The following is a 15,587-nucleotide window of genomic DNA, read 5'->3' as shown; positions in this document are numbered from 1 at the left end:
ATTCTGTTGTTTATTTTGCTGCCTGTCAATTATGGATTCAAACGCACAGCTCGGTAACGTCTCAATTGTTTCGCTTTTTTGTATGGGAAGTGTTTAGAGTTGAGCGTTCATTGCCCACGGAAATGTCGGTGTAATGTCTGCATCCGTCCAGCAGGGGACGGTGTTGAACAACCTTTCTGGCACCAAATTTGACTTGCCCAGTTTTGGAGATGAGGGTGAACCACATTATCCAGCAGCATGCCCGGCCACCGATGCATTGAACCACTAACCACATTCCCTTTTTATACAACAAGGTAACTTTTAAACTGCATCAATAATTAACAAGAAATGTGAAACTTAAAAAAAGAATACGCTCATCAAACAGTGGAACTGGTAAATCGTGCCTGAGCCTCCACGCTGGTACTCCAGACATGTCGGAGGGGTATACGGGCAGACTAATAAGGACTCGTCCCCCCTCATTCTTGTTGTTCCACATCTGGAAACATTACATCACAGCCCAAAGCCTGGACAGGAGCAGGCGCAGCTGCAGGAACCGGAGCCAGAGCCGTGCTGAAGAGGGGCAGGCATGCCGAGAGGATAGTGCACATTAATCCTCCCTGATTGCATCGCGTGATAAATTATGTATATTTATTCCATTTGGACCTTGTCAGGTAAAGATTTTTATTTATTTATTTATTCTTAATAAAGAAACTCATTTGTAATTTAAGAGGTCAGGTTTACAGAGTGACTTCTTGCAAGCAAATACCACCAGTGTTGTTTTCATTTTGGTCAGAATCGTCCTTCTAAAAGTGAATCTAATGACTGAAAATTTAGCCAGTCTGAAAAGTGTAGCGTTACAACTGGATCCTTTGCACTCAGGACTGATTAAAAAAATAAAAATAAACCGAAAAGGGGTTTTCTTTGATTGATTGATTTTTTTTTTTTTTTTAATGAGTAACAAATAATAAATATACCGTGAAACATGACACAATTTTGTCTCGTGGTATTCAGATGTATTTTCATCAGAATTCGGGGGCCATTAAGTGGAAAAATAATTTTCATCCTCGTCTGTGTTGCTATCCGCTCCGTGGTTTCCTGCAGATCTCGCGCGCGCGCGCGCGCGCGCGCGTGTCGGCTGTGGGTGAGGCTAGCCCAGCTCTCCGGCTTCTGCTATTGCTGCTGCTGCGGACCGAAGAGGAAGAAGTTCCGCAGAAGCTCCGCCGACGTCGCGGCTCGGATGGATGATTTGTTGTAGCTGCTGCTGCTGCCGCTGCTGCATACCGCGTGTCATCCGTACAGAGGTAAATCCCTGCTCTTTCTATCACTATTATTATTTTTTCTTAAGTGGTTTTTGGCTGCGTGCGGGTCTGTTCATGTTTGCGGCGCCAAAGAGCGAAGCGGAAACGGTGAGACTGAGCCAGTCGAAGTGGGGAGAAGTTCAGTTGCAGAGCAGCTGGAGGAGATTCCAGCAGCTCGCTTGAGAAAGAAGCTCTGTTTATTTTTTTTTATTTTTTTTCAAGGAGCATTTGGCATTTGGCATTTTCTTTTCTTTTCTTTTCTTTTTTTTTTTTTCTCCCAATACATGTGCGTGTGAATGTTATTTGGTGGGTTGCTTGGCTTGACTGGTGCCAAATGACGAGGGGCTTTCTTCTTCTCCACACGAGTTAATGGTCAGAATGTCTTCAATTTTGCAGCTTCATTGAAAACGTCTACATTCTGTGAGATTATAGCCATAAAGAATGGTGCGTGCGTTTGTTCCTGCGGAGCTGCAGAGAGGCTCAAGAGTCGAGAGAAGGCTTTGGGCTGCATGAGAGTTTTCGCATATTTCAGCTCATTATTTTCAGGAAGTATTTACCAGATTGGAGACCACTTCCTGGACCGACACATACATACACTCTCTACATTTATTTATTTATTTATTTATTTCATTTCTGCTTTTTTTTTTTTTTTTTTTTTAACCTTATGCAAGTCCTTCGACTTTTCCTGTGTTTTTCAGTCTTGCAGCGTTTCTTTACATGTTTTGTTCAGTGCGAGCCTCGCAACCTGTTTGACAGAATGCCATTTGGCTGGAAGTGGCGGCTCTGCGTGTGATCACACAGACGTGCTCAGTAGCTTCTGTAAATATTGAGGTCATAAGAGCCCCCGCCACTACCCCTCTTCTCTCTGTGTCGCTCTCTCGTTCTCAAATGAAGGAACTTGAAACACTGGACTGTCTAAGTTGAAGGTCAGCCGAGGAGGCAATAAAACAGCTGCAGCAGGAAACTTCCAGCTGCTCGGCTCCGTTTGAACTGCTGAAACTCTGAGAGGCTCTTTATTATTATTATTATTATTATTATTATTATTATTATTATTATTATTATTATCATTATTCAAAATCTTGAATTTTAGGATGAACACCGGGCTGCATGTCGTGGCCGGTGCATTTTTAAACATGCTTGTCACCGACTGGTTGAAGAATGTCTCACAGAATGTGGCGGCACAGGCCACACACACACACACACACACACACACACACACACACACACACACACACACACACACACACACACGCAGCAAGCTTCCTTTCGTTGAGCCCCGAGTGAAACACGTCAGACATGAAAGTTCTTTTCATGCTTTTCGTCATGCGGGATGTTACTTAACGGTGGGTTCTCAATCGTTGCATAAGTTCACGGACGTTCGTCTCTTTTTTACTGCTCATATTTCAGCCGTCTGCCTGGCAGAGCTGAGCGCACAGTCTGGAGCAGCTAATGTGTGAAATAGTCTTGAAGCCCGCTGCGCCGTATTCCCCCCACCCTCCCAGTAGGAAAAAATCATTGCATTTCTCCCCCTGAAATGTGTCTACCAGCTCTGACACTGTTTGGATTCAGAGCCACCGCGGTAGCTGTGATTGAACTCTGGTTGTGTCTGCAACAGAACATCATTCAGCCTTTAAAGGTCCCGTGTCGGAGCCACTTCACACAACTCTCAGATCTGTGTCGTACACCCAGGACTCCTGCTGTGCCGCTAACCTTGGGGAGGGGTTATGGGGAACGGGCACTCCTTGTGATGTCATAAAGGGCTGGTGCCATCTTGGGGCTGATGTTCTGCTGCTTGCTCTGCTAGGCTAACTGAAATATTTCTGTGACTTTCTGATGCTGCATTGATGACAATGCATGTTTGTTATTGTATTTGGTCTGGTTGCCACTGTTCCCTCTCTAAGACTATACACCCCGCCTCCACCTCCCCACACTTTACGCCCCCTCTGGTCTCAAGCTCTGCCCTTTGTAGAACAGAATAGAACAGAGTAGAATAGAATAGAATCAATCTTTATTGTCCATCAGGGTGGAAAACATGGTGGAAAAGACAACAAGAAAGACAAGAGCTGCGTTTCTATGACCCCTACAATTGCCCAAAACCTAAAACCGCAATCGCAATAAAAAACTGGTAATGGCGCAGAAGTATCTTCCCAACTCTCCCCCTCTCTCTCCATGCGATCGAGTCTAACTACCTTCGCGATCGATGGGTAGATGGTGTAATTTAGGACTGCCCTCACACGGGCCGGACAGAGACACGCAGCGGGCCGGATGTGGCCCGCGGGCCGTACTTTGCCCAGGTCTGTGTTAAGTTAATATAGTTGAACTAACTGTGCGTGATTGTGCGATTGTGGCCCACAACTGAATATTGTGACTAGTTTCTGTGTGTGCGTCATCTCGCAGGGCCTCTTACTTGCAATAATGAGGAACTAGACCATGTAGGCTTGACTTCTGCATGTCTGTTCCTGGTGTGCATGACAGTGCAGCAGCCTCGCTACTATATTCAGCTGCCTAGAAAGGAGAGGTAAGGAGCATTGTTTATGTTCATCTGCTCCCCTGCTCATCATGTGCTTGTGTCACTAAACTTGTTTTTTGGTCCACTGTAGCTCTTGTGTTCTTGGCATTCCTCACAGCTGCAACTCACACACATGCAAAACCCCCCCCACAGAAGTCAGTTTCCACGTGCATTTGATTGGGATTCACCTCAGCTCATCCCTGGTTCCTGCTGCTCCCGGGTGTTCCTCGCCCCCGCTTCCCCTTCTCCTCCTCCCTCTCGCCAGCCTCGGTGCACTGGAGACGCGCTAATGTGAAGAGAGCGCACGTCTCTGCAGTCACAGGACACCATGTGCATTCGTTTAGCGCGCGTGGCTCCGCAGCGGCGCAGGGAACATAAAGCGGCACTGTGCTCCGCGTCGGCACTCGGCTGCGCTTCCTGTTGCGAGTCATGTGATCCTGCATCGTGGCATCTCCACGTCCACCCCGGCGCTGGGAGTCATGAACTGGTGTGGGACTCATGAACAGGGACTCATGAACTGGTCTGGGACTCATGAATTGGTCTGGGACTCATGAACTGGCACTAATGAATGGGACTCATGAACTGGGACTCATGAACTGGTGTAGGACTCATCAATGAGACTTGTGAACTGGGACTCATGAACTCACGCGTCTCCATGTGAATGCGACTGGTCAAAGTCATCGTCGCTGGACGGCTCATCTCATCTGGCCAGAATGCGCCCGAGGGCTCCCAGTAACCGCTGCCGCTCTTTCCCCACTTGGAACTGAAAGATTTTTTTTCTTTTCATTTTTTCAAAGTGTTTGAATGACATTTTTTGTCAGGCCTGCGTGCTGCCTGGCTGGACGTGAGTCACTCTGGCATGGTGTGATCACAAAGCATCATAAGTGACTGACTCGGCTGCAGGCTCTTCATGTGACTGTGACATGCCGGATGGGGGCACCCCCCTCCCTCCTCCCCCACACCTCCTCACCCCACTCCCTCCCTCCCCCCTTCCTGCTTGTTGAGGCTAATGAATGTTTGCCTGAAGCTCTGTGCTAACGACGGCGGCTGCAGGCTGCTGCTTTACAGGTTTTCAGCAAACATGGAGATCTTGAACTCGCTGCTCTGGTCCTGTTTATCTACCTGGCACTGCTGCTTTGAATGCAACCCAACCAGAATGAAGGACCAACCCCCTCCCCCTCCCCCACCACCTCCACTCCCTCCCGGACGTTTTCTGAAGCCGGTCTGGACGACATATGTGGTGTTGTGTACGTACGAGCTTCAAGGACGGCCTTGTGAGTTACTGGTTCCCTCTGCGAGACGCAACAAGTGAAGCCTCAAGAAAAACAGAGTGTTGGGTCGATTTGTGTATGTTCCCCCACTTTCCACGCGAGCAGAGAAAAAAAAAACCTTATTGTAAAATGCAAAGTGGCAAATTATGCTACGACACTCCAATGAGATTTAGCCGTTGGGACACATTGTATCTTTTATATTGTGGGAAGATAATAAGAAACAATTAAAAAAAACAATGGAGGTTTAATGTCAGCCACAAGGAACAAGACACAGGGACAGACATCGCTTCTGTTTCTACAGTCCCAAACGCAAAAAGGTGAAGGTGACGAAATCTACTCAAATTCTGAGCTGAACTTCTTCGGAAAGAAAATGCTGAACTGTGAGAATTGCGCTTCTTCTCTAATGGACTATTCTGGGGGTGCATGTGGAAGTTCTTTTGTGAAGTCACATCAAGTTCCTGTTGCGCGACAGGCCACGTGATGTATGAAGTGAGTCCGTCGTCGTCGTCCCCCCCCCTAGAGAGAGAGAGAGAGAGAGAGAGCGAGAGAGAGAGAGAGAGAGAGAGACTTGGCAGGCTGCCCCTGGTTGTGCTCTTCAGGCAGGAAGTGTGACATGGTGCACAGGAAGTGGATGCTGTGGCGCTCTGTAAACTCTTTTGTCCGGCAGCTTTAATCCAGTCGCACTGGGCTAAATGGAGGCCGTTCTTCATTTTCAGCGGGTGAAACACACGACGCCGGTGTTCTTCCTGCTTCTTTGAGGAACCGCGGTGCCTGTTGAGGCAGAGCAAGATCCATTAAGTGACATGTGGGGGATTTTTTATTTTTTATTTTTTAAAAAAGGGATTTAACTAAATTTTGTAATCTCTGTTTTTGCTGTCTTGATATTTTATCATATTGACGTCATTCAGCGTTTTCACAGGAAGATCAAACTATGACCAATCACTATGAATCACCTCAGTCAATACTTACAATACTGTGTGTGTGTGTGTGTGTGTGTGTGTGTGTGTGTGTGTGTGTGTGTGTGTGTGTGTCTACTGATTAAAGAAGTTAACTGACTGTAAATGCCGCTGGTCTCTAAGATAAAAATGGGGATTTCCTGCTTCAATTGCCACTCTTGTGTACTTTAGCAAACCATGGCAACATGAACGTCTCGCGTTAACGAAGGAGAAAAAAATACATTAAAGGGGCCCTGTACAAAATAATTTGGCCACTGGATGTCATGGCAAAGAAGCTCTCAGTGCCAAAAAGGTTGGTAAATCCTGGAATAAAGTAACAGCCCAGATACACATTGGCTGATAAGGACTATAGATGTAGTGAAATTATTTTTGAGCGGGTGACACACACAATGCCAACAGTCGTCTCCCAGAAACGCCCGGACGTCAAGGAGATAGTGATGGGTTTGGAAAAAGGCCTTTTTGTCAATACAGTCCTCAGTGGAACCCCCACTCCCCCACGCCCCGCCCGCCCGCCTCCCCCCCACAAACTCACAAAGAGGAAGTAGTGTCTGCTGTATTTAACTCTGCTTTGCACTTGAGTGCTCCGCAATGTGAGACGCAAGTTCAGAAGAAGAGGAATTGAGAAAATCTAAGCGATCGCTGAAGAGATGATGAAAGACTGTTTACACGCTACTAATTTTCTGCTTCTCTCTCCTATTTCTCCTTCTTCTTCTTCTCCTTCTTCGCCGTGTGTCATTTCAGCTTCACATTCTGAACCTTCTCTAAAGGAATGACCTCAGTTGCTTCTCCTGCCACCTTATCAACATCCCGCTGACTCGTCTATGGACGAATACTGAGTAAGTAGTGCAGACAGGTGGGGGTGGGGGGCGTTGACGGGCAGAGGGGTTGTGGTGGTGGTGGTCACTGAGGAGGTGATGCACCTCTTCAGAACCGCTCGGTGCGCCAACGACCTCTGTAGTTTATTTGTGCTGCGACGGGGGGGGCTGCTGTCACGCACGGCTGCACTTTTTAAGCGTCGCAGCCGAAACAGCGGAAGTCACAAGAGCTCGATGTAAACGCGCAGTGAGCTGTCGAGTGTGTTGGTGCCATGTGGCTGTCACGTCCAAGCTCATTTTCTCCGACGTGACACATTTAGAGACGACGTCTTGCTGCAGAAGGAATTTAAAAAAGTATAAAAGAATAATGATTTGTTTGTTCATTTATTATTATTATTATTATTATCATAAAAATAATGAGATTTTAATTTAATAATGTAATAATAATAATATATAGTAATGCATTTGCTCAGATGCAACAATAAAACATCAAAATTAGGTATTTGTAACCAATTATCGCAACCTTAGGTTAAAAAGAAATAACTGGATTTGTTTTTAGCCAAAAATTACACTGGTGCACTATGTCAGTGATTTATTTAGTTGGCTCTATTTTGCTTGGTGGCGAGTGGAAACTGAAATGTGGCCTGAGAAAAGAAGAATCTAGAAGCCACGGAGCCACAGATGTCAGCAGAAGTGGCTGTGTGAGCAAGTGCAAGTCAAGGTGCAGCAGGATGTTAGCTCAGCCACTCAGCACCTCTCCGTGCCTGGGCACACACACACACACACACACACACACACACACACACACACACACACACACACTTCACACACACACACTTTTATCACCACCCTGGGCAACATTCACAGTGTCTAAAATTACATTTTCTCTCTGCCTAAGTCATGTTCAAAATCAACTCAGCCGTTTTATTTCTTTTTGCTGAGCAGCAGCTTTATGAACGGCTTCTGATCGCTCACTGTGGTGGTTTGAGCAAAAAACAACATAACTTTGAATGGCTGGAAATTATGATTTCAGTGTGACTGCATCAACGGTGGTCAAGTTACTGACGCCCACCCATCCTCTCCTCTCAGACCACAACCTACCACGTTCACATGCAGATACTTGTGCAGAGTCTGCCATAGTGACATTGAAGTACATCAAATGAAAATTGAAAGACACGATATTGGTTTTTTTGAGTTATTATTCACTTTTCAACACTCAGTGTTGAAAAGCAGCCCCTCGTGATGTCACAGGTGGTGACGGTAACATGTCTTCCAGTTGAGTGACCACACCCCCAGCCAGGTGTTGGCGCCGCCCTCTAGTCCACTTTCTATGGCTGCGTTTTCATGACAGGTTTTCGCTAAATAAAAGCAATATTTCAAACATTTTATTGCGATATTTAGGTTTTGTGCGCCTCTAGGAGTAACGGCAACGCAGCTATTGAAAGCATGCGCTTCACCTCAGGATGGGATGAGAATCTGAAAATGTTCAAAACATGTGAACTTTCAGCTGAGTAATGACCACAGCTATGACTTTCTTTCTTTTCTTTGAAAGTGTCGCTCGTGGTTGAGGGTTAGTTGTGGTGTTGTGTTTGCGTGCTGATTTTAAGGGGACCGCACTGAAATCACTTGGCAGAGCCGTGATTACTTTTTAATCCCAAACATCGTTTGTGTTTGTCTGCGTGAGCGAGCTCATGCTGATGCTTTAGAACTCTCGCAGGGTCTGAGAGGCTGCGAAGGAGGCTCAGTGGCAGCATGAAGAAACACTTTTTATGGGCATTTGTAAACGGAAACATGTGTGTGTGTGTGTGTGTGTGTGTGTGTGTGTGTGTGTGTGTGTGTGTGTGTGTGTGTGTGTGTGTGTGTGTGTGTGTGTGTGTGAGAGAGCGAGAGAGAGAGAGAGAGGGGGGGGGGGGGGCAGGGGGCGAGTGAGAGAGAGAAACAGTGTGTCCCTTTAAAGCATCCAAACTCTGGATTCTGTCTCCGTCTCTCTTTCTCTCTCTTTCAAAGGGATCATTGTGTGCTTAGCTAATATTAGTGTGTGTGTGTGTGTGTGTGTGTGTGTGTCACCATCATGCATTTCAGTTTCTCACCTCTCAGAATTGTTTCCTATCACGAAACTCTTTCTTTTTGTGTGTGTGTGTGTGTGTGTGTGTGTGTGTGTGTGTGTGTGTGTGTGTGTGTGTGTGTGTGTGTGTGTGTGTGTGTGTGTTTGTTCCCATTGACTCAGAAATGACCTCAGTTTGCCAGTTTGGCCCTTTTTGTTTGTGTCTAGTTCTGTTTTCTGTCAGTGCCAGAGGATTTAAAAAAAGGTTGCAGAGCTGAGCAGGGTTTTTTTTTTTTCCCACCCAAACAAACTCTGTTGGCAAAACAGAAGCGTTTGTCCACTGCCTGAGGAAGTGATGTTCTCATCCGCAAGTTCCCATCAGCGCTGCACAACCGGCGGCTGAAAGGTCTCGTGACGCAAAATTTACTTCATCGCCGTAAATTAGATGCAATTGATTGCAGCGCTTCGTTTCCCCCAACAACTCTGGCCTGCCGTTGCTGCCGCCTTGCTTTTGTCTCTTTTGTCCAAACAAATGGAAAAACAAAAAAAAAAATCATCACTTTTTCACATTTGGCTTTTGCTTCAACCAAACATGTTTGCTGTCAGCTGCAAACAGAGGGCTAAATATCCTTTTGCTTTTCTTTTCGACAGCTTGTCATATCAACTGCTCCACTGAAGACTGGTTTGAAAAATGAATATTTTGAAATGAGTGGTAGTCTGAAACATATCAATTCAAAATCCTGTGATTTTATTTTTTGGTTTTATTAAACCAAAAAAAAATGATTGACGGTTGCTGGAGACTTCACTCACCAAGTTGCGGTTGTTGGGGTGTTAACCTCTTGGTGAGCAAAATGTTCCTCTTCCCCTACCTGTTTTAGTCACACATGCTGATACTGAGAACCGTCGTTGACGACAAATGTCTGAATTGAATTTCGCACATTAATAACTGCAGCATCTCTGCCTGTTCAAAAGAAAGTGTGGGTGTTGGCTACTGAGCAGTGTTCATATAGAAAGTATCAGTGTTGTGCATGTGTGCATCTGTCAGATTTTAATAGTGCTTTCAATTAAAAGATTATTTTCATATTTATTTGGCTTTTTTTTTTTTTTTTTTTCCTCATGCTTTACTCGTACCACTGCACCATCCATAACTAGATGAATCTCCAATATTGCACCGGGTATTGCACCATGCTCGTTCTGTGCACAAAATACATGTGTGCGCCAAAGGAAGTGCAGGCAGATGGTCGTCAGATCTGGAAACGTTTGGCATTTGTATGAGACGGCCCCTTTTTTTTTTTTTTTTTGTTAACGGTGAGCAGGAAGTAGCGATGCTGGTCGGAAATAACAAAGGTGACATCGAGATGTGACAGCAGCCTGTCGGAGGCAAATCGCAAGTAAAAGGGCTGAACTGAGAGTCAGCCGGAGGAAAGAGGAGAGCGCCTCGTGAGGCGGCGGAGGTGCAGAGACGTTCGAGCATCTTCCTGGCAACCGGATGGCTGCGGTGCTGGAGCTCAGCGGTGACTTCCTGTTTGTCAGCCGCATACAGGAAGTCAGAGGGCCTCAGAGGACCTCAGGTCTGACTGTGAGAGTGTGTCTGAAGTCAGAGGCTCGATATTGTCTGTTTGGTGTGAATTTGAACATGCATGATATATATATATATATACATATATATATATATATATATATAATACATATAGTATCGGTGTCATATGAATGTGTTTGTGACTTTATATTCGGATCACTTTTTTTTTAAACTATATAAATGGACTGCAGAAAATGACTTGTGTGAACTCCTGCCAAGACACTGCAGATCAAACAGCGTGTTAATGAGGAAGAGCTGCCTTCTCTGGTTACTCAAACTTTATTCATTTATTTTTGGCTGAATTATTTTGAAACAAATACTTTGGGCTGATCTTCTCCGTTTGCATCCATTCCAGTGACATGGGCCTTAACTTGGTGGGAGGTCTTTTTGCTTTATGGAAACACACGTGTGCGTGTCGGAAGGACTCGAGTTAATCGTGTTGCGTGTGTCTCATCTGTCCACCAGGGCGTGTTGTTCCAGTGCATATAAACCAAAGTAAAATAAAAGGAAGATGCCTGTCCCGCCTCCCCCGCCTCCCCCTCCCACCTTTGCGTTGGTAAGTTGGCATCAGTCACTGCGTGCGTCTTGTTTTCAGATTATTTCTGTGTTTTGTTTGTTCATGGCTGAATGTTTGAGTGCACGTGTGTCCCAGGCCAACACTGAGAAGCCGACTCTGAACCGGTCGGAGAACCAGGGGAGGAACGCTCTGCTGTCGGACATCTGCAAAGGGTCTCGGCTAAAGAAGGCGGTGACCAATGACCGGAGTGGACCTCAGCTGGACAGTACGTCCCTGTCAGGACCACCACCTTGTCTCTCAGTGCTGTAGTTCCTCTGCAATGTCAATGACTGGTTCCTGTATGTGTCTGACGATTTGTCCAGAACCTAAAGGAGGAGGAGGAGGAGGAGGAGGTGGAGGTGGCGGCGGCGGTGGAGGTGGTGGAGGAGGAGGAGGAGGTTTTGGCGGCAGCTCACCTGCAGGTTTAGGAGGCCTGTTTGCAGGCGGGATGCCCAAACTGAGGTCTGCAACAAACAGAGACTCCACCGGTAGGTGAATTGACAAGCAGCAGTAATATAAGATATAGATATATAGATATAGATATAGATATAGATATAGATATAGATAGATTGTCATGTTTCTCCTACCGAGATTCCTTCGTCCAGGGATTGTAACGTCAAGTCATCTTTGCTGTGTTGCTTCAGACTCTCCATCGCCCAGTCGAGGACCTGCGCTCCCCACTGGGGGCCGATCCAGTGGCCCCGCCCCCCCATTTGGCGGCGGCGGCCCCCCGAAGCTGCCCGGATCTTCCCCGGGTCACCGTGGGAACCCTCCCGATCTCCCAAAGGGCCGGCCCAGTTCCAGGCCGGACAGCATGGGGGGGCCCCCGCCCATCCCCAACACACCTCGACCCACCCAGAGCAGCCCGCAGTCCCGAGGCGCCCCCCCGCCGCCGGGGAGACCCAACTTCAACTCGGCCCCTCCCAGCGTCCCGCCGGGGAGGCACGGCCCCCTGCCCCCCCCTCCTGGAGGCCCCTCGGCCGGCCACAGGCCGGGCTTCTCCTCGCCTTCCCACCACCCTCCCAGCAGCAGCAGCCGCCACTCCCTGCCCCCCACCCCGGGAGGGCGGCCCCCACTGCCGGAGGACCGCCCCCCACCGCCACCCGCCCCTGTTGGTGGCCACTGGTCGTCCCGGGACATGCCCCCCCCTCCGCCCTCCATCAACTCCAAGCCGCCGTCCTCCTCGTCCTCCTCACCCTCCTCCCGACCCTCACCCGGTGGGGGGCCGCCCCCCCTCCCGCCAGGCCGACCGGGACCGCCGCCCCTCCCGTCCACTCCGGCTGGAGGCGACGACCACAGTAACCCGCGTCTGCCCCAGAGGAACAGCTCCCTCAACAGGTACCTGCTGCTTCCTGTTCATCCACACAGACGCTGCACTCGGGCGCTTAACACATCTTAAAAAATGTGTTTGTATTTTGCCAGCCACGGTCCAGCTCGCTCGGGGCCCCTCCCCCCTCCGCCCAATGAGAGGCCGCCGTCTCTGGGGAGGAACCAGTCGACACGCACAGGTCAGCAGCTTCTTTCTATAAAAACGTGGGAGGAGGCCTCAGCCGTTGTATTTAAAATGAGAAAATTTCCTCTGTTTCCAAAGGGCCCCTCCCTCCTCCCCCTCCCCCCTCCGGGCGAAACGTGGGCGGAGGCAGCATCAGGTCGTCAGGTGGCAGACCGCCCCTCCCACCGGACAGGCCGGGGGCGGGGGGACCCCTCCCGCCGCCGCCGCCCATGGGCAACGGCTTCCAGAACTCCCACCACAACCAACAGAGTGAGTCCACTTGGTCCTGTTTAAAGGTCCAGTGTGTAAAATATGGACTAATTTATTAATTTTATATTGGTAAAAGCTTAATATACAGCCCCATAAATACATTAATAAAAGTGTATACTTGCAGCACAATAAAAGTAAATTGGTTTTCCTACCCTTTGAACGGTGGTACAAAAATATAAAATCAAATCAACCAACAAAGAAGAAGGTGGACGAGGTATCCAGGTTTGTGTGCGCAGGGCCACCGTAGTTCACCGGCAAACTCGGGAGAGGGAGCGTGAGCGAAAGAGCGCTGCAATCTAAACTGTAACCACTTGATGTCGCTGTTTTTTCTCAAAATCTCCAAATTTTTGCACACTAGACCTTTAAAAACTTTGAAATATTGCCGGAAAGCCGCCACCCGTTTGATTGTAAAATCACATAAAAAGTGCCGGGATGCCTGAGAGTGGTGGTGACTGTGCAGGATGATCACGGAGTGGAAGCGGAGTTGCTCGGCTGTGAACCCTCCGTGTTGTTTTTACCACAAGTTCCAGAGAGAGCAAGCCTGGCAGGAGAACCCGCTGATCCCCAGCTCTTGTTAGTTTTGCCCTGTGGAGTCAAAGGGGGTTGGAGTTGGAGGGCGGTGGGAGACGAAAGCGACGGTTGCGACTCCCGCCAGTAAAAACACGCCGGTTAATCAAATTTACATGAGCAGCAGCGTTTTCCCTGGCGATTGTGTTGCTTTCCAACAGACACAAATACTCAGCTGGTGCAGTGGAGCAAATTTAATAAGGATGCGACTGAAATAAATGGATGAACTCTTTTATGTCAATTTCCTCAGAGTTTCATTCACTTTGCCTATTTCGTTTTTTTCCCCTGTATATTTAGATTAAAATATTGATTAAAGGTTGCTACACCGGCCTTAATTTACTTTGGATGAAAGATTTATGACCAAACACATCTTTCCCACACTTCAGTGTAGGTTGATAAAAGTATTAAAAAAAATGTTTCTCAGATCAGTTTTGCAGTTTCTGTGAATTGCGAGTTTGCCATTAAACTAAACCTTCTGTTTCTGACGACAGACGAGTGGGAGTCTCGCTTCACCTTCCACCCTGTGTCGGATTTCCCTCCTCCTGAGCCCTACATTCCCTTCCAGAAGACCTACCCCAGCAAGGTCTCCAAGACTGATGGCCGAGGTCAGTCTCCATCAACAACCATCGAAATGTTTGCTTTTGTTTTTTTACGCAGATTACAGTGGCATCAAAATAAAACGAATAATGGAAGCGTGTAGGGTATAAGCGGGAGGAGACGGTAGCACTCTGCCACCTAGTGGAAGTGTTTAAAACTGTCTTCTCTGTGACTGTTCATTTCCAGGTCCTGGGAAAAAGGAGCGAGGAGCTCCGCCTCTTCCTCCGATACCCAGGTGAAGAAGAGGAAACTGCAAACAAACAGCCACGGGACTCTTTTTTTTTTTTTTTTTTTCGCTTTTCTGTTTCTTTCTGTCGCTGCCTGCTTTCCTCCTCATTGCGCCTTCAACTGTGGTTAGAGTGTGGACTACTGCTGCAAATATACTGGACCAGGAGAACTATACACACACACACACTTCTGCAGCGTGGAGCAGCACCAATAACAGACCAGTTGTTCCCAAGCGTTCACTCCACGTTTACAGCCTCGATAATCTCTGATTGTAACCTCTTGGCTCCTGTGAACAGCATTGCTTTTTTTTCTCCTCCATTATCCAAAACCTTTATCCTCGAACCTAAAGAGCCTGTGAGGTACAGGTTGTTTTTTTTTGTTTGTTTTAAGCTCAAACTTAACGGTAAAGAAGAATAGTCATGTTTTAATGGTTCAGCTGGTCTCAGGTGAGACTTAAGCATCATGTTTACACAGCTGAGACATCTTTTTTTGTTGTTGTTTTTTTAAATCTCAACATCAGACTCTGAGAGTAGTCAGTCAGATTTTATTACGCAGCCAGTTTGCCTGCATAAGTGCCTCAACAAGTTTTGTCTGTTCCTTATAGCAGTGTTTTCCTTTTCCTTTGAAGGCTGCTTTAATGATTGAAGGGAAATAACACCTTTGGTGCCTTTAAATTCTGTGATCGTTTAACCAAGACTAGTTTACCTGAGTTGATATGAAAATGAAAAAAGAGCAGCAATACTGAATCTTGATTTCTGCATAAAGTAGCAACACACACACACACACACACACACACACACACACACACACACACACACACACACACACACACACACACACACACACACACACACACACTCATCAACAGAAGACGGCAACCAGCTGTTACAGCTGTGTAAAAACATCAGGTTGAATGCACGCTTAATATGCCAAAGCCACTTGTTCCTCCACAGTTTGACATGAATGTGTTTCACTTAACGGTACTATTAAAAGAAATTGTTAAATGCCAACATGTAAGCACGCATGTTATGGTTTTGTTTGAGGTTTATTTTGAAGGACGTTGTTGATTGCGTTATGGCAGCATCTAATGAAAGTGCTGCAGATTGTTATTTTGCTGTTTTTTTTTTTAAGGATGTCTTGGCTTCCAATGTAGGACCTGTACATCTTTGTTGAAAGACTGTAATTTTTATTTTTAAGTTATGCGTTTGGAATGTGCAGTGTTATGTTCTCCCCCCCATTGGCTTCACCAGCACAGCTTTAAACAATTCTTCAGTATAAAGGATGTACTTTTATGTTTGGTCAAAGAAACATTTTCTGGAAGACAATCATGTTCATATGAATAAATAAAAGAATTTTGATTCTTAATGTTCTCTACAAAAGGTTTCTCATCAAAGTCATTCTTAAAAAAAAGAAAATGTAACTACAC

At 46.9% G+C, this 15,587-nt stretch overlaps 1 protein-coding gene across 1 annotated transcript; it reads left to right on the top strand.

The window, feature by feature from the left end:
• The first annotated feature begins 1,135 nt into the window (after window positions 1-1,135).
• On the top strand, window positions 1,136-15,526 carry wipf1b (WAS/WASL interacting protein family, member 1b). Its single transcript, XM_076050893.1, has 9 exons — window positions 1,136-1,280; window positions 10,917-11,007; window positions 11,104-11,233; window positions 11,331-11,495; window positions 11,652-12,345; window positions 12,430-12,515; window positions 12,599-12,769; window positions 13,828-13,941; window positions 14,120-15,526. The coding sequence occupies exons 2-9, from the start codon at window positions 10,963-10,965 to the stop codon at window positions 14,170-14,172; spliced, it is 1,458 nt and encodes a 485-aa protein (XP_075907008.1). The 5' UTR covers window positions 1,136-1,280; window positions 10,917-10,962; the 3' UTR covers window positions 14,173-15,526.
• Window positions 15,527-15,587: the final 61 nt, after the last annotated feature.

This window comes from Nelusetta ayraudi, unplaced genomic scaffold, assembly GCF_046127955.1.
Source record: "Nelusetta ayraudi isolate G7.1 ecotype Tasmania unplaced genomic scaffold, CSIRO-AGI_Nayr_v1 ptg000130l, whole genome shotgun sequence".
Taxonomy (NCBI): Eukaryota; Metazoa; Chordata; class Actinopteri; order Tetraodontiformes; family Monacanthidae; genus Nelusetta; species Nelusetta ayraudi.
This window is presented reverse-complemented; position numbering and strand designations above follow the sequence as displayed.

Coding starts and splice junctions, on each gene's coding strand:
- wipf1b (XM_076050893.1), top strand. CDS start 10,963: ATGCCTGTCCCGCCTCCCCCGCCTCCCCCTCCCACCTTTGCGTTG. Junction 12,346..12,429: donor AGGAACAGCTCCCTCAACAG/GTACCTGCTGCT, acceptor GTATTTTGCCAG/CCACGGTCCAGCTCGCTCGG. Junction 13,942..14,119: donor CTCCAAGACTGATGGCCGAG/GTCAGTCTCCAT, acceptor GTTCATTTCCAG/GTCCTGGGAAAAAGGAGCGA.